This window comes from Nematostella vectensis, chromosome 4, assembly GCF_932526225.1.
Source record: "Nematostella vectensis chromosome 4, jaNemVect1.1, whole genome shotgun sequence".
NCBI classification, from domain to species: domain Eukaryota; kingdom Metazoa; phylum Cnidaria; class Anthozoa; order Actiniaria; family Edwardsiidae; genus Nematostella; species Nematostella vectensis.
This window is the reverse complement of record NC_064037.1, coordinates 6,916,589-6,942,929: the sequence shown is the minus strand read 5'-3', so window position 1 is coordinate 6,942,929 and position 26,341 is coordinate 6,916,589. Positions and strand designations below refer to the sequence as shown.

At 41.5% G+C, this 26,341-nt stretch overlaps 4 protein-coding genes across 9 annotated transcripts in view; 3 read left to right on the top strand and 1 right to left on the bottom strand.

The window, feature by feature from the left end:
- The window catches only part of LOC5519676 (calcineurin-binding protein cabin-1), a 50,444-nt gene that overhangs the window by 15,123 nt on the left and 8,980 nt on the right, over window positions 1-26,341 (bottom strand). For all 6 annotated transcript variants that reach the window (XM_048725892.1, XM_001639423.3, XM_048725893.1 and 3 more), the window contains 18 exons: window positions 26,128-26,165; window positions 25,501-25,588; window positions 25,305-25,367; window positions 24,979-25,056; window positions 8,988-9,027; window positions 8,778-8,872; window positions 8,265-8,404; window positions 7,834-7,904; window positions 7,619-7,712; window positions 7,497-7,549; window positions 7,220-7,306; window positions 4,727-4,813; window positions 3,714-3,820; window positions 2,963-3,041; window positions 1,503-1,597; window positions 893-1,066; window positions 326-422; window positions 90-155 (listed from right to left, as the gene is read on the bottom strand). In XM_048725892.1, coding sequence (XP_048581849.1) covers window positions 90-155; window positions 326-422; window positions 893-1,066; window positions 1,503-1,597; window positions 2,963-3,041; window positions 3,714-3,820; window positions 4,727-4,813; window positions 7,220-7,306; window positions 7,497-7,549; window positions 7,619-7,712; window positions 7,834-7,904; window positions 8,265-8,404; window positions 8,778-8,872; window positions 8,988-9,027; window positions 24,979-25,056; window positions 25,305-25,367; window positions 25,501-25,588; window positions 26,128-26,165 — 1,552 coding nt within the window. The remainder of the gene's footprint in view (window positions 1-89; window positions 156-325; window positions 423-892; window positions 1,067-1,502; window positions 1,598-2,962; window positions 3,042-3,713; window positions 3,821-4,726; window positions 4,814-7,219; window positions 7,307-7,496; window positions 7,550-7,618; window positions 7,713-7,833; window positions 7,905-8,264; window positions 8,405-8,777; window positions 8,873-8,987; window positions 9,028-24,978; window positions 25,057-25,304; window positions 25,368-25,500; window positions 25,589-26,127; window positions 26,166-26,341) is intronic.
- On the top strand, window positions 10,242-14,036 carry LOC5496844. The gene has a single exon (XM_032371542.2). The coding sequence runs from the start codon at window positions 10,487-10,489 to the stop codon at window positions 13,610-13,612; it is 3,126 nt and encodes a 1,041-aa protein (XP_032227433.2). The 5' UTR covers window positions 10,242-10,486; the 3' UTR covers window positions 13,613-14,036.
- On the top strand, window positions 15,544-19,839 carry LOC5496843. The gene has a single exon (XM_001618486.3). The coding sequence runs from the start codon at window positions 15,761-15,763 to the stop codon at window positions 18,905-18,907; it is 3,147 nt and encodes a 1,048-aa protein (XP_001618536.3). The 5' UTR covers window positions 15,544-15,760; the 3' UTR covers window positions 18,908-19,839.
- Window positions 20,841-25,499, top strand: LOC5519677. Its single transcript, XM_032364429.2, has one exon. It carries the CDS (start codon window positions 21,077-21,079, stop codon window positions 24,212-24,214), a length of 3,138 nt encoding a protein of 1,045 aa, XP_032220320.2. The 5' UTR covers window positions 20,841-21,076; the 3' UTR covers window positions 24,215-25,499.

The window sequence follows — 26,341 nt, the reverse complement described above, 5'->3', positions numbered from 1 at the left end:
GGTCGTGTTCAGGTCTTGTTAAGGTCATGTTCAGATTGGGTCCAGGTGGTGTTCAGGTGGGAATCCTACATAACTCATGTTATTCATACCTTGGCTTTCTTTGAAGGGTGACCGTACAAGCACAGAAAGCATTGCTCCAGATCCCGAACCAGCTCCTGAACCGAAAATTCAATCAATCCATGCAATCCATAGCATGTGCAATGTACAGGTACAAGTCTCTTTTTGTGGCGTATGATTCAGTCTGTCATCTATGTATTTAAGGTGTATGATTTAGCGTTTTCCATCCCTGACCTCTCTACTTTTGGCATATGATTCAATTCCCTACCTCTCTGTTTGGTGTGTGTGATATAGCGAGCTCCGCCGTAAGTGCTTCAACGTACAAAAGCAAGAAGATCCCATCATTATTACAGCACCATCCCCGCCTGGAAAACACAAGTTGACACACTAAAATAAAATAAGCTTTATTCGTCATCAGAATGCCGATAAAAAGTAATCTTTTTTTGCACGCTTATCGCCTCATCTTTGAGAAAAAAAAACAAAAACATGGAGCAAGTCTAGAAAAGTGTGAGAGACACTTTAGGAGAATGTTTTAGATATAATAATACGTAGATCTGAAGTAGATTTCTATCCCGACAAACGGCAGTTCGCAATAATGAACATTTTTTTAACACTGAATGATTCTTCTATTTACTCAGTCAAGTAAAGAACAACAACTTACAACTTACTCAACATAGAGTCGAAAAGATTGGGAGGGGGGAAGGGGGGCACGTGACATGGACAAAGCCACGCCCATACTGGTAATTTCCCTTTTCAGAAAAAGCTTGGGGGGAGCGAGCGTACGGCACTTGCTGGAGAAGTGTTCTTTTTTCTTTTGGCACGGAGTTGAATTTACCTGCCAAGCTGGTCATGCGCAGTGCGCATGAACAGTAAGGACGCGGGAATGGACGGTGGTTCGCCAGCGACGCTGGAGATTTCCATATTACTGTCAGTGTTGGTAGCTGCGGCAGAGCTCGTGACTGCAGGGGTAGTGATGACCTTATACATTGGCTCGACATCTTTGTCTCTGCTGTAGAGGAGCATACAAATGAAATGCTGACAGAAATGTTTGGTTAGTGCAGGTATTAGCGCCAGTCTGTGAGGAGGGTGGGACTTGAGCGGGAAAATAGGAAGAGTCAAAACCGGGACTTTCAAGGAAAAGGGGACAAAACTGAACAGGGTGAGGGGGTGGTTCCGTAAACAGATGGAGGCAATCTTCAAACAAATCAATCTACTTTATCACCCCACTATTAATGCTCTATGTACTAGTTTGCTGACATGAATAAAATCGAATATTAATCTTTCTATTTGGTGGTCTTTTGGAACTCCCAAGAGAGGAGTCTAGCTATTATTATACAATGGAACCCCGGCAACTCGAACCCTCAAGAGAGGAGTCTAGCCTTCATTATACAGTGGCACCTCGTTAACTCCAACCCACTACAGTAGAAATAATATCATATTCGTACTGTTTAATGATCTTGTAAAGTAGCGTCCAGGGGTAAGCGGTGGCCAATGGAGGCTCCAGACTGTTGTCTGATGAGTAGATAGACGCCTCGATAACCTGAAAACGAAGATTGACCTTACAGGATTGATGGACGATAAAAGGATCTTGAGGATAAAGCTGTATTTGGATTATCACTTTTGGTGAGCAAAAGACAGTTTTGCCAACGTCTATAAGTCTACGTCTGTAAGAAATGTTTCGCCCGCGCAACTCACGGTTCAAAATACAGGTAACCTTAGTGTTGCAGTGTTGCGACATTTGCAGACGACACTAAGGTCTTTAATGTTATCAACTCGGCGGACGACACGGATGTGTTACAATCTGACCTGAACAGTCTAAATGGCTGGGCGGCATCGACAGGCATGACATTTAATCAAACAAAGAGCAAAGTCATGCGGGTTTCGCGAAAGCGTAAACCAGTTCTCAAAACATATTCGCTTGGCGGTTTGCCTTTAGCCTGCACTGAGACGGAGAAGGATCTCGGCGTCTGGATGTCAGACGACCTCTCTTGGACTAAGCAAGTTGACGAGGCATGTAGTAAGGCCAACAGGACGCTGGGGTTCGTTAGAAGACACTCAAGATCCATAAAGAAAACCAACATAAGAAGATCGATGTATCTCGCCCTAGTACGTCCCCACCTAGGATACGCAACACAACTGTGGGCACCGCAGACAAAGGACCTGATTAGACGAGTTGAAAGAATCCAAAGACGAGCTAGCAAGTACATGTTAGGACTCCCATTTAGATGCAGCCAAACATACAAAGAAAGACTTATTCAACTTAAATTATTGCCACTATCGTATTGGCACGAATATTTGGACATGTCATACTTTTATAAAATCATAAATGGGCTTGTCAATATTAATCCATCAATTGTTCCCAAAGTTCGCTCAGTCCGTCCTACTAGATCATCTGCAAACTCAAGCGCACCACAATTCTTCGCTCGCAAATGCAAAACTTCTGCTTTTCAAAAATCATATTTAAACCGTTGTACAAGAATATGGAACACTCTCACTAATTTGTTAAATAGTTCTAGCTACTCTGACCATGCTTCTTTCAAGCGCGCTTTATTAAATTACTACTTAAATGCTCTTTCGATAACTTACGATCCAGAGGATCCGCGCTCATGGAAATCTGTCTGCCTCACCTGCAATCGGGCCAGGGTGCTAACGCACCAAATTTCATGTTGTTTCTAATTTAGTTTTTGTGACCTTGTAACTTTTACACATTTTAAACTCGGGTCCGCCGTAATTGGCCTAGCTGTGGCGGATACCCTGCCCTTTCGTTATTGTATGTATTTATGTTCTGTTTCTTATGTATAACGTATTATGTATGTGTATTTTTTTTTCTCCGTGGGCAAAGTCAATAAACTTCAATAAACTATTAATAATATTAATGGGCTCTCTCCACTGGATCTTATACTACCTTAATAATATTCAAAGTAAGACTGGTGAGTTTGTCTTGTGATATGCCATCTAGAATTGCCTTGGAGTGCGTTATACACCTGCAACATACCAAATTAGTCAAATTCGCAACACCCTCCTTCTATTGAGTGGGTGGGGTTGTACATAGCCTGCGTAGCAAACCCATGGGGGGAAGGGGTGGGGTTGTGCAAAGCCTGCGTATCAAGCTCATGGGGGGAGGGGGTGGGGTTGTACATAGCGTGCGTATCAAGCCCATGGGAGGAGGGGGTGGGGTTGTACAAAGCCTGCGTATCAAGCCCATGGGGGAGGGGGGAGGGTTGTACATAGCCTGCGTATCAAGCCCATGGGGGGAGGGGGTGGGGTTGTACAAAGCATGCGTATCAAGCCCATGGGGGAGGGGGTGGGGTTGTACATAGCCTGCGTATCAAGCCCATGGGGGGTGGTATATAGGCTGCGTAGCAAGCCCATGGGGGGATGGGGTGGGGTTGTACAAAGCCTGCGTAGCAAGCCCATGGGGGGAGGCGGTGGGGTTGTACAAAGCCTGCGTAGGAAGCCCATGGGGAAAGGGGAAGAAAAGATACGGGGACGAGTCCATTTTTCTCTCCTGGTGTGCGGGGTCTTTCTACAGATTGTATAAAACGCATGCAGCAAAAACAACACTACCAACTATAAAACTGCAACTACTACCACACAACAAAAATGTGCCTAACGGAACCGATTGTGCACCGTGCTTAACACGTGTTAATACGTACGTATTGATGCATTGGAAAAGTCGAGATAACGTGGTAGACCATGCCTCGCATGGTGTCATCTGCGACACGGCCTCGCAAAGCGCCACCTCGGTGCACATTAGACATTTCTATAAGATAAGCGTGAAGGTACAAGTAAGACATTTCTATAAGATATGCGTGAAGGTAAAAAAAATTATTTATATTTAAAGAATGTCGATCGCCAAATCCTTTGTTTTCATTTACATGTAAAGAATGTTCAATGATCAATAACACATCATTCCTTTTCTTTCGTTAATCACGACTTGGAAACTCAAGTTTCACGATTCATCAAGAAAAAAATCCCGACTTCACAGCAATTTGTAAACACCAAGCGCGAAATCTACTCCTACTCTACTCCACCCTACTCCTACATGTTCAGGAAAAAATAACATAAATGAGACCCTCCATGGGAAAACTTTAGTGAAATCCGTGAGCACGGAAAGGAATTCCGTGAGCACGGCAAAAAAAAAAAACCCGTGCGGAAAGGTTTATAAGGTGTGCGCTTACCCTACAAATACCGTGCCCTTGGACAAAAATAATGGCCATTTAGATGGTCAAAATTAATTTTGGGTAAAATTCTTATTTAAAACAGCGTTTCTATCTTCTTATGATTTTTTCGATTTCGAAAGATCGTTATAAAAGATCGACAGCTGTGCGCTTCCCTCCGAAGGTGTGCGAAGATAATCGAAATGGCGTGTGCAAAAAGTACTCAAGATGTGAGCACGGGAAGAAATTTCGTGCGTTTGGCGTGAATTTTGGGCCATAGTGTACGTTTTCCCATGGAGGTTCACAAATGTCAACAAAAAATGACAGGAAAATGTTGAAATGACCATATGTGGTACCTAGAGAATGTGTGAGATGTGTGGATTGAAGCAGATTGATGAACTGTCACACGCAACAGGCGTGCCCCCACCCCCCTGATACAAAAAGTGGTTACTCCCACCCCTCCCCTCAGTCAATCTTGGGTCCACGTCTGCGCCCATGTGTTCTCTCACCTTGTATTCGCCAAGTCTGATGAGCGAGTCTTGTAGAAGGAGAAGTTGTGCAGGTCGTTCAGGAATAGACATGCCAAGCTCGCTTATCTACACAACCAAACTAGATCATTAGAACAAACTAGAATATACCGGTAGACATGGCAAGCTCGCTTATCTACACAATCAAACTAGAGCATTAGAACAAACTAGAATATACCGGTAGACATGCCAAGCTCGCTTATCTACACAACCAAACTAGAGCATTAGAACAAACTAGAATATACCGGTAGACATGGCAAGCTCGCTTATCTACACAATCAAACTAGATCATTAGAACAAACTAGAATATACCTAGAGAAAAAAAAAAGATTTAAAAAACCTACAAAAGGATTTACCAGATCAACTAGATCTAGAGACAAATATAAGATAATAGTTTACTGCAAGAGACCATGATCTCTTGTTTACTGATAATTACCGTTCATGATTGTAAACAATCGTAGCAACTTTTTAACGATTTATTTTACAAATTAATTCCAAAGTTAATTCTTCGCTGCTGGTCCTATTTTGTTAAGAAATGAAATTTTCTTTTTTGAGATTTTTTTTTAAATTGTCATATAAATAAATGATACAGGCTTGGACAGCTTACGGACCATGTGATAAGAAGTGAACGATGTTAAGCCCCGTGCAAACTGCCCCAGAACCTGCCAGCATTGCTGGCGAATTTTCGCTTGAATGAATGACTATGTCAGAAAGTCCATTTCCCATTTTGACATTTCTTTTGTCTTGTGGTTAGTCGAGCAAGAATTCGCCAGCAATGCTGGCCGGTGCTGGCGCAGTTTGCACAGGGCTTAAGAAGGATGCGAATGGAAATTAAAAAAAATTTTATCAAGTAAAACATGCCTTATAGGTTTTAGAAATTCGTAACATTAGATTTGTAGTTGAGGTCGATAATTAGAGCAAGCCTTTTGTGGGCTTTACTGAGGCAGAGTTTCCAAATTACCCAACATCTTGAAAAGTTTTAATCAGTTCTATGCACTGATTAAAAAAGTGCTATGCACTGATTAGAAAAGTGCTATGCACTGATAAGTAAAAAGGTGCACAATAGGTATAGAAAATGGTAAACTATTTGCCATAAAGTTCCCGTGTTTTTTTTTGGCGGGAATTTCAGTCTCGTGCGTGACACTAGTGAGACAGATTCATTTCCATGTAAGTTTCTGTCTGGACAAGCATGCAGTTCCGCAGCTCGTATAGAGTTCTCTGTTCTTCCAAACACAAAAATATTTGCATCATGTTTTCTTTCGCCTTTTTCTTATTATCCCTAGAAAAAGCAAGGTTTAAAAACAGGCTTGACGCCGTTAACTTGATTGTACGATTCATAGAACAAGAATTTCTGACAACGTTTTTTTGTGTAATCTTACATATGAAAAATAACCTTGCTATTTTACATGTCGCATCAGATAATTATAATGGTACCATTGGTTTCCTGAATTTTTAGGCAAAGAGATCTCTGGATCACCTAAATACTTGTCCAGAGGATGTGGTAGGGAAAGTGTGATATCTTGGATCACCTACGTACTTTTACAAAGCTAAGTAGTAGGGTAATTAAGATATCTGGTATCACCTAAATACTTGTCCAAAGTTGGGTAGTATGGTCAGTGAGATTTCAAGTGGCGTTTTGAGTCTTGAAGAAATTCTGAGACTAACATAAAGTATGACATTCGACGACTAAATGCTGTTTGATGAATATTTCTTTGGGGGAAATTTTTACAAAAACTAAATATGCCTTCTTATTGATTAACTTAAATAAGACTAATCAAATAAAACCTGCCTAACTCATATGTTCTTTTTTTTTCAGGCTCATCTTAGAATACACACGAAAGAGCGACCATTCCGCTGTCGTATCTGCTTCAAAGCATTTAACCAAATGGGTAACTGCCTCGTTCACGAGCGAAGAAACCGCTAGCAAAAAGGATAGGAAAGATTGACTATTTTAAAGCAAGACCGACCACATCATGTTAGACACACCAAACTTAGGAATGAGACGAATGACATCGCATTGTCACATCATATGCATTGTAAAAAAAGGAAACATTTCCCTTCAATTCTGGATACTCGTATAGTTTTATATTGTTAATTAATTTAGAGGGGAACATTGCCCATCGATTGATCATTTGGTGGCGGGCCTCTCATTAGATGTTTTTTTTCATTTATTTAACTATTCAAAAACAGCGTTTTTTATCCTTACTCCTACAAATCGCTCCCAATCCTACAAACAGGAGCAACTACCACGTTTCAATACCTCGGACTCGCCAAATGGCAAATTTAAAGATAATGAATCTTAGATTTAACGCGCAGCCTCACACGTACACTCTGAGTTATACTTATGTCATAACAGGGCACGCAACAGTATTATCTACCTGTGGTTTCCCTGCCTTTGCCCTATGTGTTATACGCCGTTTGATGGCGAACATTATAGAATAAAATGTAAATAAAAACGTAACGTATTAGTCATACCTTTGTCTTGGGCTGTGGTTGGTTTAAGGTCGGCATCAAAAGCTGGATCACATCCTCGTAGTTCCCTTGTTCGTACAGGCGATGAACCTAAAGGATAATATAAGGCTTCTTACAAAAAGTTCTGCTTCTTACAAAACGTTTTTTTGGAAACCCTGAAGAGAGCTCTCTCTGGTTCAAAGCTTACTGGCTGTATTGCATGCCTTGTAGTGGTCCAGTTCTTCTACGTTGTTCCGCTCTACCTGTAGTGTTTTCGCAACAGACTGGCTCTGGCTCTTACCTCTTCTAAAGACTGACATCGTTGCAGCGACTCCAGCTTTTTCTGAACGTGCTCTGTTGACATATGGACTAACGATTAACACTTTTTTACTGGGTGTAAGCATACAAGGTTGCCATGGTTACCTAGTGTGATGTCGCTGTCAATCTTGCAGTTGACAAGCTTAACGGTGATTGGTTCATCCAATGGGCTGACTTCAACCGCTAGTAATTTTGTGCACTGGGAAAACAACATGGGGAATATTAAACACGTGAAAAACGCGAAAAAGAATGTGAAATCACGCGATGAGACTCTTGAAGATTCAAAGTATATCATTAGCACGTGCGTTGTAGTATCATACCCGGTCAAGATAGATCATGGCAATCTCCATTTGTCCCTGTAACATCAGGTAGCGTGCCTTAGCCCAGTTTACTATAAAAAACAAGGTTTTTCAGTCAACAGATGATTACTACGACCCTCAAAAAGAATACGGACGCAGGGGCGTTCGTACTGAACGCCACTGAACGTGGACTTCAGTACCCGCCTGTGATTGCCATAATCAATAAATCAGCTGTCTATAAATTAGTTAGTTTATTTATCTGAAGATCGGTGACCCGCGAAGAACTCCTTTTTTATTCATTTTGAGTGAACTTCTATATTTTGTATGTTATATTATCGTCTTATTAATTTATTTCAGTATATCATACTAAAAACTCGCGCGCTGTGGTTACCGAGCATGAATTTTGGATAAGGTCTAAAAAGGGTGTGGCATTCAAAAGCATGGGGGAATACCTCTGATTGTCATTTCCAGCCAACTGTCACCGTGGATACTTCTGTCCAGTGAAATACAGTACAGATATTCCACATCTGTCACCAGGTATTTACTGGAAAAGCCTGGTCCAACTCTTATCGGAGAAACGCCTTTACCACCACTGAAAATAACGAACACAAAACCAAAAACTACTATAACTTGAATACCCTTTAAAATAATTGTAATCGTATAGGAGGAAAGAAATGAGCATCCGCCATTACCTAGGCGTAATAGCTAATACTATTCGATAGTTATTCGGTAGTGACTCGATGTAATTTAATATTGAATCGCTGTTATTCGGGAGCATGTCGTTACTATTCGAAAATGAATCTTCATCAAGTGAGTCGGTGTTGTCAAGCAGTGATCCGTATAGCTATATTCGGAAATGACTAGGCGGGTATTCGGGAGTGACTAGGTGTTATTCGATAATGACTCGGTGTTTTTGAAGAGTGACGTCTAATACTGTATTATGCCCTAGTGTAGGAGAAACTCACCCTCGAGGAGAGCTTGCCGGTGACAAGCTCGACGATGACTTGGATTTTGCCGTCAGAAGCTTCTCAAGCGTTAGTTCCGTGGCCACCAAAATAACCTAAAATACACGGCGGAATAACATCACACATGGCACGTTCACCGACAGTCAGATATCATACCAAGATGCACAATTCTAGCAATGTTATATTCCCCGATTCATGATTGCTACTTGCCTTGGCTAACTTCCCAGCATACACTTCGTCATTGTCACGACTACAAAGAAAGCAATACTCAATAAAACCTGGAAATTGCAAGCAGACGGGCCCGGTGCGGGTTCCAAATTGTTTGAAAGAGGGTCGAAAACTTGAGCTGCCTCGTGTATGTCCCAGTGGGACATACAATACTGACTAGTTTAGACGCCATCTCGGAAAAGATTACTTTTAAAATATATGGAGACATCCTACCAAGCATTTTTTAATAATAAATGCCTCCATATACCTCAGTGGTCTGAAAACTTTAAACTTTCCTCTAGAGACACACATTTCCATCAAATTCTCAAATTGGAGTAGTTGTGGACCTGTAAAGCTGATAGGCTTCCCCATGTCATTCCCTAACCCTAACACTATAACCATAACCCTCCTCCACCCTCCCAAACCTCCTTCAGAAGTGACACCCCATTTCATAACAATTATTGGATGAACCAAATTAAAAAAAAACTCAATTTAGAATATGAGCGATATTAAAAACAGAAGCATTATGGGACCTGTGATTAATGGCGGTGTTTGTTGGCCGTATGCAAGTTTCGTTTCATCAACATTCTTTCCGACACAGTTGGTAGCGTAATTCTAGACGCATTGGGAAATGGAAGTTACTTGAAGTAAGTTTGAGCATCATCGGGTCACAAATACGACTCAATAAAATATTCTTTAAAATGCGCTAGATACAATCAATGGCACTTGTTTATCTTGTAAAATTAAATTTAAAGCAATTTAACTCAACATACAACTTTTTACAATTATACGAGCAGATAAAAAGGATAAAATAATCATAAGTAAATATAGGCATTTTCAACAAAAAGCAGTTTTATTTCATATGCGAAACAACGTCACTTCTGTCCTTCAGTGTTTAAATTTTAGTTACCACGAAAAAGATAGTTTTTTTTTCTCAAATCTTTGGCGGAGGAGGCTCATCAATGCCGCTGAATTTCGCAATATCACTTTTGGCAAAGGTGGAAGAATTGCTTCAAATAATCCTTACTTATAAAGGGATGTCCTAGGGAAGCAGATAAAAAGTTAAATCTTAGTCAGACTCTCAGGCCTACAAAAAATTATTAATAACTTTTCAATTGAAAATTGGAAATTGGTTCTTGTTTCCTACTGAGCTAATTAACTTTGAACTAAAACAAACACCGGTTCACCTGAGATTAAATAAAAGTCATATGACAATCGATTATTATAAAGTTTAGGTTGAAGGCGCAGGTGGTCGAGAACGTTGATACGTACTTTTCCCTTCCGTTCCTACTGAACTAACAAAAACTCAATCTAACATCTTCGAACTAAAACAAACACCAGTTCGCCAAAGATTAAAACGTCATGAAAAGTGATTATTTTATAGTTGGTTGAAGGCGCAGATGGCTGACAACGTTGATAAGTACTTAAGGCACCCCGTACTGACCAACAAGAAAATTACCACACAACGAATGAGTCCGGCACACTGATGAATTCATCCTAAGATGAATCTTTCTTTACCGTTGACAACGGTCGCATTACTTTTCTTCCAAACTACTCAATTTTATTCAAAGGCAAATGGAAAAAAGGGGGAAGAGAATGGCTTGAGCGAAGTCCTTCAAGATTCGGTGAGGGGTGAGTTACTGTTACGGATAAGGCAAAGACAAAACGAAGATAAACATCAAGTCAAAGATATGCCAAAGGACAGCCTTACCGCGTCCAATATTCTCTTCGGGCTTCCCCGAAAACGTACGAACAATGACAAGACGTTTCAAAAGCATCTGAAAAAGAGGGTCTTAGAATTTCCCAGAAAAAGTATCAACGAGGACAAGCAAAGACAAGGAGTTGAGCATCTGAAAAATAAGAAAACGATGAGGAAGCTGAGAGATTTGCATAGCCTTTCAAGCAAGATAGACTCTAGGACAAGACTCAACCGAAAGCGGAGAGATATCAATGAACCAGAGATCCGGAATTCGTCGGGCGGTGCATCAGCCAGAAGATCTCCAGGTCGCGTTTGGTCGGTCTGTAGCCGGGAGAGGTCCTGTCTGGGAAAGTGCAAAAATCCACCCGCTTCTTCCGTCTCGCACCAGCTGTCTTGTTACTGCGACATGGACTGTGTCAGGTATAGCGACTGTTGTGCCGATTACCACTTCTTCTGTCTCTCCAATCTCACAGGAAACTTCTCTTTTTATAACATACAGCGAAATTCAAATAACGATAGCAGCGTTAATAATCAAGGAGCAGAGGTAGACGGGTTTAGAGATACAAGCACTCACCCTCTGAAATGTTTTAAGTGGCCATCAGATGAAGTAAATAACGAAGGCGCTATTGGTTTGTGGATGATTCACCAATGTCCAGCGAGCTTTAGAGACAATGAAATAAAAGCAATGTGCTCTCGACTGTCCGATTTCGCTGTTGTAAAATCACTTCAAACATTGATGGACTCGAGACCAGTGCATTACAATGGAGTCGTCTACAGGAATCGATTCTGTGCAGAATGCCATGGTTACCATCAAAATGTAGTTGATCCGTTCAACTTCGCGCTCGACTGTGATTCCAAGCCTCCTTACACGATCACCAGTGATGAGGTAATACAGTTTATGTTGTCATATTGTAAAATAGACTGGAAAATACCTGACAAGACAGAAAGACGATACTGCTTTCAAACTAAGTCTACATGCCCGTCTAACGATAGAGGGTGTGATGCAACGAGGTGCGAAGGGGGTGTCCCTGGCATTGTCCATTGGAATAATGACAACTATAGAGACATATTCTGCGTTGGGCACAAAATCAGGCCATCGGTAAACTGCGGGCCGTTATATAAGAGAATAAATATATATAATACTCCATTAAAACCTTTTTCTATCATCTTCAATTTTCGTGAAAAAGCCCAAGAGACTGAGATACGGTACGAAGAGAAATGTCCCGAAGGTGAAGTGCTCGACCCGTACATGGACGTATGTAGTGGGGATTTCAGGCATCAGCCCCCTGAAGAATCGGCATCGGAATCGTACAGAATTCTGCTATGGCTACGACCTGTCCATACCAATGACCGTGACCAATCAAGTGCTTCCTCAAAACTCGAAAAATCACTTATCGAGACATTTGGCGAAGCATGGAGTTTTACAAATGTTGAAGATTTGGAGCTTGTGGAAAAGCCGCGGCAATATAAAGGACATTTTGACGCTGTATTGGTCGATGACAAGAGGAGAGGAGGTGGAGCAGGATATATCAGCCTTGATCGGGTCTTGAACTTCACATCCGAGTTCAACATGACCATTAATGGTGCCGTATATGTGGTGTTTAATGCACTGAAAAGGATAACTAGCTGTCCAAACCTGCTGAAGTTCAACCAAAGTGAATACAAGATGCTCTCAAGCCCTAGAGGTGTCGTGTATATAAACACAACAGGTGAAGTTTTACACCCGAAGGACTACTACACTAACGCAACAGTTTGGAAGCCAACTACTGGAGCACCGGGGACGATCTACGTGTGTCGTAGACGCCAAGTTTGGCAAACTAGATTGGCAAATTGCTCGGGTGTGTTTATATCAAGACAGGAGTTTATGCATCTTCCTAACCAATCAATCTACGTCAACGTCTCGAAAAAAACGTATGATCTACAGGAGTATTTCATAGAGAACGGAACCGCGTATGTATGCACGAAGGTCACGTCTTCAAGAGAAGGCTTGAAGAACAGAAAAGGTAATCTCGTTCTCGCTACCCTGACATTAGTGTGCATGGTGTTATCCATAGTTGCACTCGTCTTCTTCCTTGTCACCTATTTTCTATTCAGACAGCTCCGCACAACACCGGGTGTAAACCTGATGAACCTGGCCCTTTCAATTCTACTAGCACAGGTCACGTGGCTTGCAGGCATCAATCAAACAGACCAACCAATTACATGCACTGTCGTCGCTGCGTTGATTCAGTTCTTCTACCTAGTGTCGTTCATGTGGACTTCAATCATTGCGTTTGACACATGGAGGGCTTTCTCGTCTAAGACTCACTTCAGGGGATCCGAATTGAATGCTCGCCGACGGAAACGCATTCTTCAACACATTGCAGTCGGATGGATCCCAATCACGGTCCACGTTGGTATTTGTATTTCTCTGGACCAATCAGAGACTGTTCTCATTGGCTACGGCTCAAGGAACGCCTGCTGGATCTCGAATGGAATGGCAACCGTTTACACCTTTGCGATTCCTATTGCCATTGCGCTCATCTGGAACGCAACATTTTATGTCATGACAGTGAAGGCTATCAAGGAAATTACTGGCCAAGCCCGAATGGCAGCAGAGAATTCCCAGACTCGGCGTCATTTTGCTATTTACGTTCGCCTGGCAGCAGTGATGGGCTTCACGTGGGTGTTTGGGTTCCTGGCCGAGCTCCTGTGGACGCCGCTATGGTACGTGTTTATCTCGCTGAACTGTTTGCAGGGTGCGTATCTAGCAGGGTCGTTTGCACTCAGTGAACAGGCGAGGAAGCTGTACCGAGGACTTATGGGGGGTAACAATCTTGCAAGCAGTACTCAAGATAGATCTACAACGGTGCAAGGCAGCTTTACGCAGAGCGTTAGCATGGAGTCCCGCATAGACAAGGATGGCATTCAAGCAGACACTGCCATATAAGGAGCTGGCCTGTACAAATATCGTTTACATGTTATCCCATACAGACGGACTGACACTGCCATATAACGTGCCGTTCAGTGTTACGTATAAGTTTAGCGTAAATTTCCGTTCAGACCAGACTGGTTCTCTAACAGACGCTGCTAAATACAAGAAGTTGACACGTAGAGTTGATATATCAGATAAAGAATGAATTTTTCTGTTAAAAAATGTGTAAAAATATTTTAAATGCTCCGGGCTGTACAAAGATCGTTTACATGCTATCCCATACAGACGGACTGACACTGCCATATAACGTGCCTTTCCGTATTACGTATAAATTTAGCGTAAACTCCCGTTCACACCAGACTGGTTCTCTACCAGACACTGCGACATAAAAGAAGTTGACCCATGGAGTTGATATATCAGATTAAGAAATACTTTTTTTTATAAAAATGTGTAAAAATATTTGGAATGCTCTAAAACATCGGAAGGTAAATTCTGCACCGTTGCCCAGCTCCTCAGTGAATGGCCCGAAAGAAGCTACTCCAAAGATCACGTCCATTGTATATTGATTGTTTATATGTATTATGAGCAGTCTGATCGGACAGATATACTATAGTGTAGAGGATGACTACATAAGGATGGGTCTAGAAACAAAGGGTCCCGATCATTTGTTATTGTTTAGAATATTAACTGGTGATTTATTCGCGGCAGAATTTTCATCCAAAATTTGATAAGCTACTATTTCTCTACAAGCAAGATATTTTTTGAGCGCGGGTTCCGAATTGTTTGAAAGAGGGTCGAAAAGTTGAGCTGCCTGGCGTATACCCCAGTGGGACATACAATACTGACTAGTTTAGATGCAATCTCGGAACAGATGTTATTTTTAAAATATATGGAGACATCTTACCAAGCATTTTTAATAATAAATGCCTCCATATACCTCCTTATTGATTTAGTGATCTGAAAACCCTTTAAACTTTCCTCTAGAGACACACATTTCCATCAAATTCTCAAATTGGAGTAGTTGTGGAGCTGTAAAGCTGATAGGCTTCCCCATGTCATTCCCTAACCCTAACCCTAACCCTATAACGATAACCCTCCTCCACCCTCCCAAATCTCCTTCAGAAGTGACACCCTATTTCATAACAATCATTGGATGAACCAAATTAAAAAAAAACTCAATTTAGATTATGAGCGATATTGAAAACAAAAGCTTTATGGGACCTGTAATTAATGGCGGTATTTGTTGGCCGTATGCAAGTTTCGTTTCATCAACATTCTTTCCGACACAGTTGGTAGCGTAATTCTAGACGCATTGGGAAATGGAGGTTACTTGAAGTAAGTTTGAGCATCATCGGGTCACAAATACGACTCAATAAAATATTGTTTAAAATGCGCTAGATACAATCAATGGCACTTGTTTATCTTGTAAAATTATATTTAAAGCAATTTAACTCAACATACAACTTTTATACGAGCAGATAAAAAGGATAAAATAATCATAAGTAAATATAGGCATTTTCAACAAAAAGCAGTTTTATTTCATATGCGAAACAACGTCACTTCTGTCCTTCAGTGTTTAAATTTTAGTTACCACGAAAAAGATAGTTTTTTTTCTCAAATCTTTGGCGGAGGAGGCTCATCAATGCCGCTGAATTTCGCAATATCAGTTTTGGCAAAGGTGGAAGAATTGCTTCAAATAATCCTTACTTCTAAAGGGATGTCCTAGGGAAGCAGAAAAAAAGTTAAATCTTAGTCAGACTCTCAGGCCTACAAAAAATTATTAATAACTTTTCAATTGAAAATTGGAAATTGCATCTTGTTTCCTACTGAGCTAATTAACTTTGAACTAAAACAAACACCAGTTCACCTGAGATTAAATAAAAGTCATATGACAATCGATTATTATAAAGTTTAGGTTGAAGGCGCAGGTGGTCGAGAACGTTGATACGTACTTTTCCCTTCCGTTCCTACTGAACTAACAAAAACTCAATCTAACATCTTCGAACTAAAACAAACACAAGTTCGCCAAAGATTAAAACGTCATGAAAAGTGATTATTTTATAGTTGGTTGAAGGCGCAGATGGCTGAGAACGTTGATAAGTACTTAAGGCACCCCGTACTGACCAACGAATGAGTCCGACACACTAATGAATTCATCCTAAGATGAATCTTTCTTTACCGTTGACAACGGTCGCATTACTTTTCTTCCAAACTACTCAATTTTATTCAAAGGCAAATGGAAAAAAGGGGGAAGAGAATGGCTTGAGCGAAGTCCTTCAAGATTCGGTGAGGGGTGAGTTACTGTTACGGATAAGGCAAAGACAAAACGAAGATAAACATCAAGTCAAAGATGTGCCAAAGGACAGCCTTACCGCGTCCAATATTCTCTTCGGGCTTCCCCGAAAACGTACGAACAATGACAAGACGTTTCAAAAGCATCTGAAAAAGTGGGTCTTAGAATTTCCCAGAAAAAGTATCAACGAGGACAAGCAAAGACAAGGAGTTGAGCATCTGAAAAATAAGAAAACGATGAGGAAGCTGAGAGATTTGCATAGCATTTCAAGCGAGATAGACTCTAGGACAAGACTCAACCGAAAGCGGAGAGATATCAATGAACCAGAGATCCGGAATTCGTCGGGCGGTGCATCAGCCAGAAGATCTCCAGGTCGCGTTTGGTCGGTCTGTAGCCGGGAGAGGTCCTGTCTGGGAAAGTGCAAAAATCCGCCCGCTTCTTCCGTCTCGCACCAGCTGTCTTGTTACTGCGACATGGACTGTGTTAGGTATAGCGACTGTTGTGCCGATTACCACTTCTTCTGTCTCTCCAATCTCACAGGAAACTTCTCTTTTTATAACATACAGCGAAATTCCAATAACGATAGCAGCGTTAATACTCAAGGAGCAGAGGTAGACGGGTTTAGAGGTACAAGCACTCACCATCTGAAATGTTTTAAGTGGCCAACAGATGAAGTAAATAACGAAGGCGCTATTGGTTTGTGGATGATTCACCAATGTCCAACGAGCTTTAGAGACAATAAAATAAAAGCAATGTGCTCTCGACTGTCTGATTTCGCTGTTGTAAAATCACTTCAAACATTGATGGACTCGAGACCAGTGCATTACAATGGAGTCGTCTACAGGAATCGATTCTGTGCAGAGTGTCATGGTTACCATCAAAATGTAGTTGATCCGTTCAGCTTCGCGCTCGACTGTGATTCCAAGCCTCCTAACACGATGACCAGTGATGAGGTAATACAGTTTATGTTGTCATATTGCAAAATAGACTGGAAAATACCTGACAAGACAGAAAGACGATACTGCTTTCAAACTAAGTCTACATGCCCGTCTAACGATAGAGGGTGTAATGCAACGAGGTGCGAAGGGGGTGTCCCTGGCATTGTCCATTGGAATGATGACAACTATAGAGACATATTCTGCGTTGGGCATAAAATCAGGCCATTCGTAAACTGCGGGCCGTTAAATAGGAGAAATCCGGGAATTCTTCCACAAAATATTCCAACAAAACCCTTTTCTATCATCTTCAATTTTCGTAAAAACGCCCAAGAGACTGAGATACGGTACGAAGAGAAATGTCCCGAAGGTGAAGTGCTCGACCCGTACATGGACGTATGTAGTGGGGATTTCAGGCATCAGCCCCCTGAAGAATCGGCATCGGAATCGTACAGAATTCTGCTATGGCTACGACCTGTCCATACCAATGACCGTGACCAATCAATTGCTTCCTCAAAATTCGAAAAATCCCTTATCGAGACATTTGGCGAAGCATGGAGTTTTACAAATGTTGAAGATTTGGAGCTTGTGGAAAAGCCGCAGCAACATAAAGGACATTTTGACGCTGTGTTGGTCGATGAAAAGATGACAGGAGGTGGAGCAGGATATATCAGCCTTGATCGGGTCTTGAACTTCACATCCGAGTTCAACATGACCATTAATGGTGCCGTATATGTGGTGTTTAATGCACTGAAAAGAATGACTAGCTGTCCAAACCTGCTGAAGTTCAACCAAAGTGAATACAAGATGCTCTCAAGCCCTAGAGGTGTCGTGTATATAAACACAACAGGTGAAGTTTTACACCCGAAGGACTACTACACTAACGCAACAGATTGGAAGCCAACTACTGGAGCACCGGGGACGATCTACGTGTGTCGTAGACGCCAAGTTTGGCAAACTAGATTGGCAAATTGCTCGGGTGTGTTTATACCAAGAGAGGAGTTTATGCATCTTCCTAACCAATCAATCTACGTCAACGTCTCGAAAAAAACGTATGATCTACAAGAGTATTTCATAGAGAACGGAACCGCGTATGTATGCACGAAGGTGACCTCTTCAAGAGAAGTCGTAAAGAAGAACAGAGAAGGTACTCTAGATGATCCCGTTCTCGCTACACTGACATTAGTGTGCATGGTGTTATCCATAGTTGCACTCGTTTTCTTCCTTGTCACCTATTTTCTATTCAGAGAGCTCCGCACAACACCGGGTGTAAACCTGATGAACCTGGCCCTTTCAATTCTACTAGCACAGGCCACGTGGCTTGCAGGCATCAATCAAACAGACCAACCAATTACATGCACTGTCGTCGCTGCGTTGATTCAGTTCTTCTACCTAGTGTCGTTCATGTGGACTTCAATCATTGCGTTTGACACATGGAGGGCTTTCTCGTCTAAGACTCACTTCAGGGGATCCGAATTGAATGCTAGCCGACGGAAACGCATTCTTCAACACATTGCAGTCGGATGGATTCCACTCACGCTCCACGTTGGTATTTGTATTTCTCTGGACCAATCAGAGACTGTTCTCATTGGCTACGGCTCAAGGAACGCCTGCTGGATCTCGAATGGAATGGCAACCGTTTACACCTTTGCGATTCCTATTGCCATTGCGCTCATCTGGAACGCAACATTTTATGTCATGACAGTGAAGGCTATCAAGGAAATTACTGGCCAAGCCCGAATGGCAGCAGAGAATTCCCAGACTCGGCGTTATTTTGCTATTTACGTTCGCCTGGCAGCAGTGATGGGCTTCACGTGGGTGTTTGGGTTCCTGGCCGAGCTCCTGTGGACGCCGCTGTGGTACGTGTTCATCCCGCTGAACTGTTTGCAGGGTGCATATCTAGCAGGGTCGTTTGCACTCAGTGAACAGGCGAGGAAGCTGTACCGAGGACTTATGGGGGGTAACAATCTTGCAAGCAGTACTCAAGATAGATCTACAACGGTGCAAGGCAGCTTTACGCAGAGCGTTAGCATGGAGTCCCGCATAGACAAGGCTGGCATTCAAGCAGACACTGCCATATAAGGAGATGGCCTGTACAAAGATCGTTTACATGTTATCCCATACAGACGGACTGACACTGCCATATAACGTGCCGTTCAGTATTACGTATAAGTTTAGCGTAAATTTCCGTTCAGACTAGACTGGTTCTCTACCAGACGCTGCTAAATACAAGAAGTTGACACGTAGAGTTGATATATCAGATAAAGAAAGAATTTTCTGTATAAAAATGTGTAAAAATATTTTTAAATGCTCCGGGCTGTACAAAGATCGTTTACATGCTATCCCATACAGACGGACTGACACTGCCATATAACGTGCCTTTCCGTATTACGTATAAATTTAGCGTAAACTCCCGTTCACACCAGACTGGTTCTCTACCAGACACTGCGACATAAAAGAAGTTGACCCATGGAGTTGATATATCAGACTAAGAAATACTTTTTTTTATAAAAATGTGTACAAATATTTGAAATGCTCTAAAACATCGGAAGGTAAATACTGCACCGTTGCCCAGCTCCTCAGTGAATGGCCCGAAAGAAGCTACTCCAAAGATCACGTCCATTGTATATTGATTGTTTATATGTATTATGAGCAGTCTGATCGGACAGATATACTGTAATGTAGAAGATGACTACATAAGGATGGGTCTATAAACAAAGGGCCATGATCATTTGTTATCGTTTAGAATATTAACTGGTGATTTATTCGCGGCAGAATTTTCATCCAAAATTTGAGCTACTATTTCTCTACAAGCAAGATATCTTTTTGGGTGCGGGTTCCGAATTGTTTGAAAGAGGGTCGAAAACTTGAGCTGCCTCGTGTATGTCCCAGTGGGACATACAATACTGACTAGTTTAGATGCCATCTCGGAACAGATGTTACTTTAAAAATATATGGAGACATCCTACCAAGCATTTTTTAATAATAAATGCCTCCATATACCTCCCTATTGATTTAGTGGTCTGAAAACCTTTAAACTTTCCTCTAGAGACACACATTTCCATCAAATTCTCAAATTGGAGTAGTTGTGGAGCTGTAAAGCTGATAGCCTTCCCCATGTCATTCCCTAACCCTAACCCTATAACCATAACCCTCCTCCACCCTCCCAAACCTCCTTCAGAAGTAATACCCTATTTCATAACAATCATTGGATGAACCAAATTAAAAAAAAACTAAATTTAGAATATGAGCGATATTGAAAACAGAAGTTTTATGGGGGCTGTAATTAATGGCGGTGTTTGTTGGCCGTATTCAAGTTTCGTTAATCAACATTCTTTCCGACGCAGTTGGTAGCGTAATTCTAGACGCATTGGGAAATGGAAGTTACTTGAAGTAAGTTTGAGCATCATCGGGTCACAAATACGACTCAATAAAATATTGTTTAAAATGCGCTAGATACAATCAATGGCACTTGTTTATCTTGTAAAATTATATTTAAAGCAATTTAACTCAACATACAACTTTTTACAATTATACGAGCAGATAAAAAGGATAAAATAATCATAAGTAAATATAGGCATTTTCAACAAAAAGCAGTTTTAGTCCATATGCGAAACAACGTCACTTCTGTCCTTCAGTGTTTAAATTTTAGTTACCACGAAAAAGGTAGATTTCTTCTCAAATCTTTGGCGGAGAAGGCTCATCAATGCCGCTGAATTTTGCAATATAAGTTTTGGCAAAGGTGGAAGAATTGCTTCAAATAATCCTTACTTATAAAGGGATGTCCTAGGGAAGCAGAAAAAAAAGAAAGTTAAATCTTAGTCAGACTCTCAGGCCTACAAAAAATTATTAATAACTTTTCAATTGAAAATTGGAAATTGCATCTTGTTTCCTACTGAGCTAATTAACTTTGAACTAAAACAAACACCGGTTCACCTGAGATTAAATAAAAGTCATATGACAATCGATTATTTTAAAGTTTAGGTTGAAGGCGCAGGTGGTCGAGAACGTTGATACGTACTTTTCCCTTCCGTTCCTACTGAACTAACAAAAACTCAATCTAACATCTTCGAACTAAAACAAACACAAGTTCGCCAAAGATTAAAACGTCATGAAAAGTGATTATTTTATAGTTGGTTGAAGGCGCAGATGGCTGAGAACGTTGATAAGTACTTAAGGCACCCCGTACTGACCAACGAGAAAATTACCACACAACGAATGAGTCCGACACACTGATGAATTCATCCTAAGATGAATCTTTCTTTACCGTTGACAACGGTCGCATTACTTTTCTTCCAAACTACTGAATTTTATTCAAAGGCAAATGGAAAAAAGGGGGAAGAGAATGGCTTGAGCGAAGTCCTTCAAGATTCGGTGAGGGGTGAGTTACGGTTACGGATAAGGCAAAGACAAAACGAAGATAAACATCAAGTCAAAGATGTGCCAAAGGACAGCCTTACCGTGTCCAATATTCTCTTAGGGCTTCCCCGAAAACGTACGAACAATGACAAGACGTTTCAAAAGCATCTGAAAAAGAGGGTCTTAGAATTTCCCAGAAAAAGTATCAACGAGGACAAGCAAAGACAAGGAGTTGAGCATCTGAAAAATAAGAAAACGATGGGGAAGCTGAGAGATTTGCATAGCCTTTCAAGCAAGATAGACTCTAGGACAAGACTCAACCGAAAGCGGAGAGATATCAATGAACCAGAGATCCGGAATTCGTCGGGCGGTGCATCAGCCAGAAGATCTCCAGGTCGCGTTTGGTCGGTCTGTAGCCGGGAGAGGTCCTGTCTGGGAAAGTGCAAAAATCCACCCGCTTCTTCCGTCTCGCACCAGCTGTCTTGTTACTGCGACATGGACTGTGTCAGGTATAGCGACTGTTGTGCCGATTACCACTTCTTCTGTCTCTCCAATCTCACAGGAAACTTCTCTTTTTATAACATACAGCGAAATTCAAATAACGATAGCAGCGTTAATACTCAAGGAGCAGAGGTAGACGGGTTTAGAGGTACAAGCACTCACCCTCTGAAATGTTTTAAGTGGCCATCAGATGAAGTAAATAACGAAGGCGCTATTGGTTTGTGGATGATTCACCAATGTCCAGCGAGCTTTAGAGACAATGAAATAAAAGCAATATGCTCTCGACTGTCCGATTTCGCTGTTGTAAAATCACTTCAAACATTGATGGACTCGAGACCAGTGCATTACAATGGAGTCGTCTACAGGAATCGATTCTGTGCAGAATGCCATGGTTACCATCAAAATGTAGTTGATCCGTTCAACTTCGCGCTCGACTGTGATTCCAAGCCTCCTAACACGATGACCAGTGATGAGGTAATACAGTTTATGTTGTCATATTGTAAAATAGACTGGAAAATACCTGACAAGACAGAAAGACGATACTGCTTTCAAACTAAGTCTACATGCCAGTCTAATGATAGAGGGTGTGATGCAACGAGGTGCGAAGGGGGTGTCCCTGGCATTGTCCATTGGAATAATGACAACTATATAGATATATTCTGCGTTGGGCACAAAATCAGGCCATTCGTAAACTGCGGGCCGTTATATAAGAGAATAAACATATATAATAATCCATTAAAACCTTTTTCTATCATCTTCAATTTTCGTAAAAACGCCCAAGAGACTGAGATACGGTACGAAGAGAAATGTCTCGAAAGTGAAGTGCTCGACCCGTACATGGACGTATGTAGTGGGGATTTCAGGCATCAGCCCCCTGAAGAATCGGCATCGGAATCGTACAGAATTCTGCTATGGCTACGACCTGCCCATACCAATGACCGTGACCAATCAAGTGCTTCCTCAAAATTCGAAAAATCCCTTATCGAGACATTTGGCGAAGCATGGAGTTTTACAAATGTTGAAGATTTGGAGCTTGTTGAAAAGCCGCGGCAATATAAAGGACATTTTGGAGCTGTGTTGGTCGATGACAAGAGGAGAGGAGGTGGAGCAGGATATATCAGCCTTGATCGGGTCTTGAACTTCACATCCGAGTTCAACATGACCATTAATGGTGCCGTATATGTGGTGTTTAATGCACTGAAAAGAATGACTAGCTGTCCAAACCTGCTGAAGTTCAACCAAAGTGAATACAAGATGCTCTCAAGCCCTAGAGGTGTCGTGTATATAAACACAACAGGTGAAGTTTTACACCCGAAGGACTACTACACTAACGCAACAGATTGGAAGCCAACTACTGGAGCACCGGGGACGATCTACGTGTGTCGTAGACGCCAAGTTTGGCAAACTAGATTGGCAAATTGCTCGGGTGTGTTTATACCAAGAGAGGAGTTTATGCATCTTCCTAACCAATCAATCTACGTCAACGTCTCGAAAAAAACGTATGATCTACAGGAGTATTTCATAGAGAACGGAACCGCGTATGTATGCACGAAGGTGACCTCTTCAAGAGAAGTCGTAAAGAAGAACAGAGAAGGTACTCTAGATGATCCCGTTCTCGCTACACTGACATTAGTGTGCATGGTGTTATCCATAGTTGCACTCGTTTTCTTCCTTGTCACCTATTTTCTATTCAGAGAGCTCCGCACAACACCGGGTGTAAACCTGATGAACCTGGCCCTTTCAATTCTACTAGCACAGGTCACGTGGCTTGCAGGCATCAATCAAACAGACCAACCAATTACATGCACTGTCGTCGCTGCGTTGATTCAGTTCTTCTACCTAGTGTCGTTCATGTGGACTTCAATCATTGCGTTTGACACATGGAGGGCTTTCTCGTCTAAGACTCACTTCAGGGGATCCGAATTGAATGCTCGCCGACGGAAACGCATTCTTCAACACATTGCAGTCGGATGGATCCCAATCACGCTCCACGTTGGTATTTGTATTTCTCTGGACCAATCAGAGACTGTTCTCATTGGCTACGGCTCAAGGAACGCCTGCTGGATCTCGAATGGAATGGCAACCGTTTACACCTTTGCGATTCCTATTGCCATTGCGCTCATCTGGAACGCAACATTTTATGTCATGACAGTGAAGGCTATCAAGGAAATTACTGGCCAAGCCCGAATGGCAGCAGAGAATTCCCAGGCTCGGCGTCATTTTGCTATTTACGTTCGCCTGGCAGCAGTGATGGGCTTCACGTGGGTGTTTGGGTTCCTGGCCGAGCTCCTGTGGACGCCGCTGTGGTACGTGTTCATCTCGCTGAACTGTTTGCAGGGTGCGTATCTAGCAGGGTCGTTTGCACTCAGTGAACAGGCGAGGAAGCTGTACCGAGGACTTATGGGGGGTAACAATCTTGCAAGCAGTACTCAAGATAGATCTACAACGGTGCAAGGCAGCTTTACGCAGAGCGTTAGCATGGAGTCCCGCATAGACAAGGCTGGCATTCAAGCAGACACTGCCATATAAGGAGATGGCCTGTACAAAGATCGTTTACATGTTATCCCATACAGACGGACTGACACTGCCATATAACGTGCCGTTCAGTATTACGTATAAGTTTAGCGTAAATTTCCGTTCAGACCAGACTGGTTCTCTAACAGACGCTGCTAAATACAAGAAGTTGACCCATAGAGTTGATATATCAGATTAAGAAAGAATTTTTCTGTATAAAAATGTGTACAAATATTTTAAATGCTCCGGGCTGTACAAAGACCTTTGACATATGTTATTCCATACAGACGGACTGACACTGCCATATAACGTGTCTTTCCGTATTACGTATAAATTTAGCGTAAACTCCCGTTCAGACCAGACTGGCTCTCTACCAGACACTGCTACATATAAGAAGTTGACCCATGGAGTTGATATATCAGATTAAGAAATAATTGTTTTTATAAAAATGTGTAAAAATATTTGAAATGCTCTAAAACAAATGCTCTACTCCAAAGAACACGCCCATTGTATATTGATTGTATATGGATTATGAGCAGTCTGATCGGAAAGATATACTGTAGTGTAGATGACTACATAACGATGGGTCTAGGAACAAAGGGTCATTTGTTATCGTTTAGAATATCAATTGGTGTTTTATTCGCGGCAGGATTTTCATCCAAAATCTGTTTAGCTAGTATCTTTCTATAAGCAAAATATTTTCCTGACTAATTCAACTGCCCCCTTCCCCTGTTAGATGGCAAATTGTTGGTCCCCTAATGCTTGAGTAGGACACTTACTGAAACTCCGGCGGCAGTGTAAGATGCTTCCTGACTCTCGTGTAAACCTTTAGGTAAACATCTGCGAGAGCGGTCGGCCTGGGAATAGAATTAAAAACCTTTTAAGGTGTTTAAAAACACCCTTGATGCGTCGACTTGCTTGATGGTTTATCCTGAATCTTGTAAAAAATATTTGTAGAAAATATAATTATCTATACATTATTTAAGTGTCTTAGCTAGTTTAAAACATAGAAGGGGGTATCTCGCATAGAAATTCAAAACCAAGCTCGGGTATCACATTCAACCTCGTTCTTCCCTGAACTAAATATATTGAGCGTGAAGCATACCACTGTTTATTCCTCTGCGCTGCTAAGCTAATTCCATAACGCACCATAAGGTTGATCATTCCACTGAAACAGGAGAAAGAAAAAATAATTACTTACCGTGAGATTAACCCTATCAGCTTTCTAGCGGTTGCATAGACTGTATACTGCATATTCAAAACAGAGTAAGAAAAATCAAATTAAAAAGTCACAAGCTTACCTATTGTTCATGTTTTCTTTGACGAAAGTTAGAATGTCAAGTGTCTCCGCCTCCCCTGAAATAACTCCTTCGTAAGCACCCGTACGTCCTATAAATACATACATTCTCAGGAGCGTACCAGCCATTAATCCAGTTAAGCCAAAAGTTTAGGACAGTCTCTTTAAAATGCAGTTTAGATTCTACCAAAATATACCCCCGAGCAAAGTTGGGGGCGGTGTTGAAGATAAAAACGGTTCAGGTACTCCCTGACTCTTACATGTCTCTAACAGTTTGTAGGAATCGGCAGATACATCCCTAAAGTCAGAAATATCACTTGACTCACTATTATTTTCACTTTACGTGCGTGTAGAATATTAGGTGCGCTAGTGGACTGCTTATAAAGGCGATAAATTTAAATAGTGTGCTTGGCCAAAAAAGAATGAGAATGTTAATAGTTTAAATGTAAGCACGTCGCTGAGAAATCACTTCATAATAAGAAAGCTTTTCAGTCATCTCTCTGTATTTCAGGTTTGCATTATTTTTCTGTACGTTATAGCAGGGTGTTCTACCAGTTGCACGTTATAGCAGTTGAAGAGTATAAATATTTCTCAACAATGCTGCCCCGACCTTCTTTACGGGTTATCTTACCCAGATCGTTAGACTTCCCATCTGCGCCGAGCTGGCTTCTGTGATCATAGAAATATAACATGTAATTTCTATTGTTCTTTAACCTTTTAGTGTCCTATGTTACAGCTGTTTGTGTGATCTAAACAGGCATTATATTGTATATGTTACCCGCTCTCTCTAGTCTCAGTTACAAAAATATCCAGTAATGTTGGCATATTGATAATGGCTGTTTTCG

Coding starts and splice junctions, on each gene's coding strand:
- LOC5496844 (XM_032371542.2), top strand. CDS start 10,487: ATGAATCTTTCTTTACCGTTGACAACGGTCGCATTACTTTTCTTCCAA.
- LOC5496843 (XM_001618486.3), top strand. CDS start 15,761: ATGAATCTTTCTTTACCGTTGACAACGGTCGCATTACTTTTCTTCCAA.
- LOC5519677 (XM_032364429.2), top strand. CDS start 21,077: ATGAATCTTTCTTTACCGTTGACAACGGTCGCATTACTTTTCTTCCAA.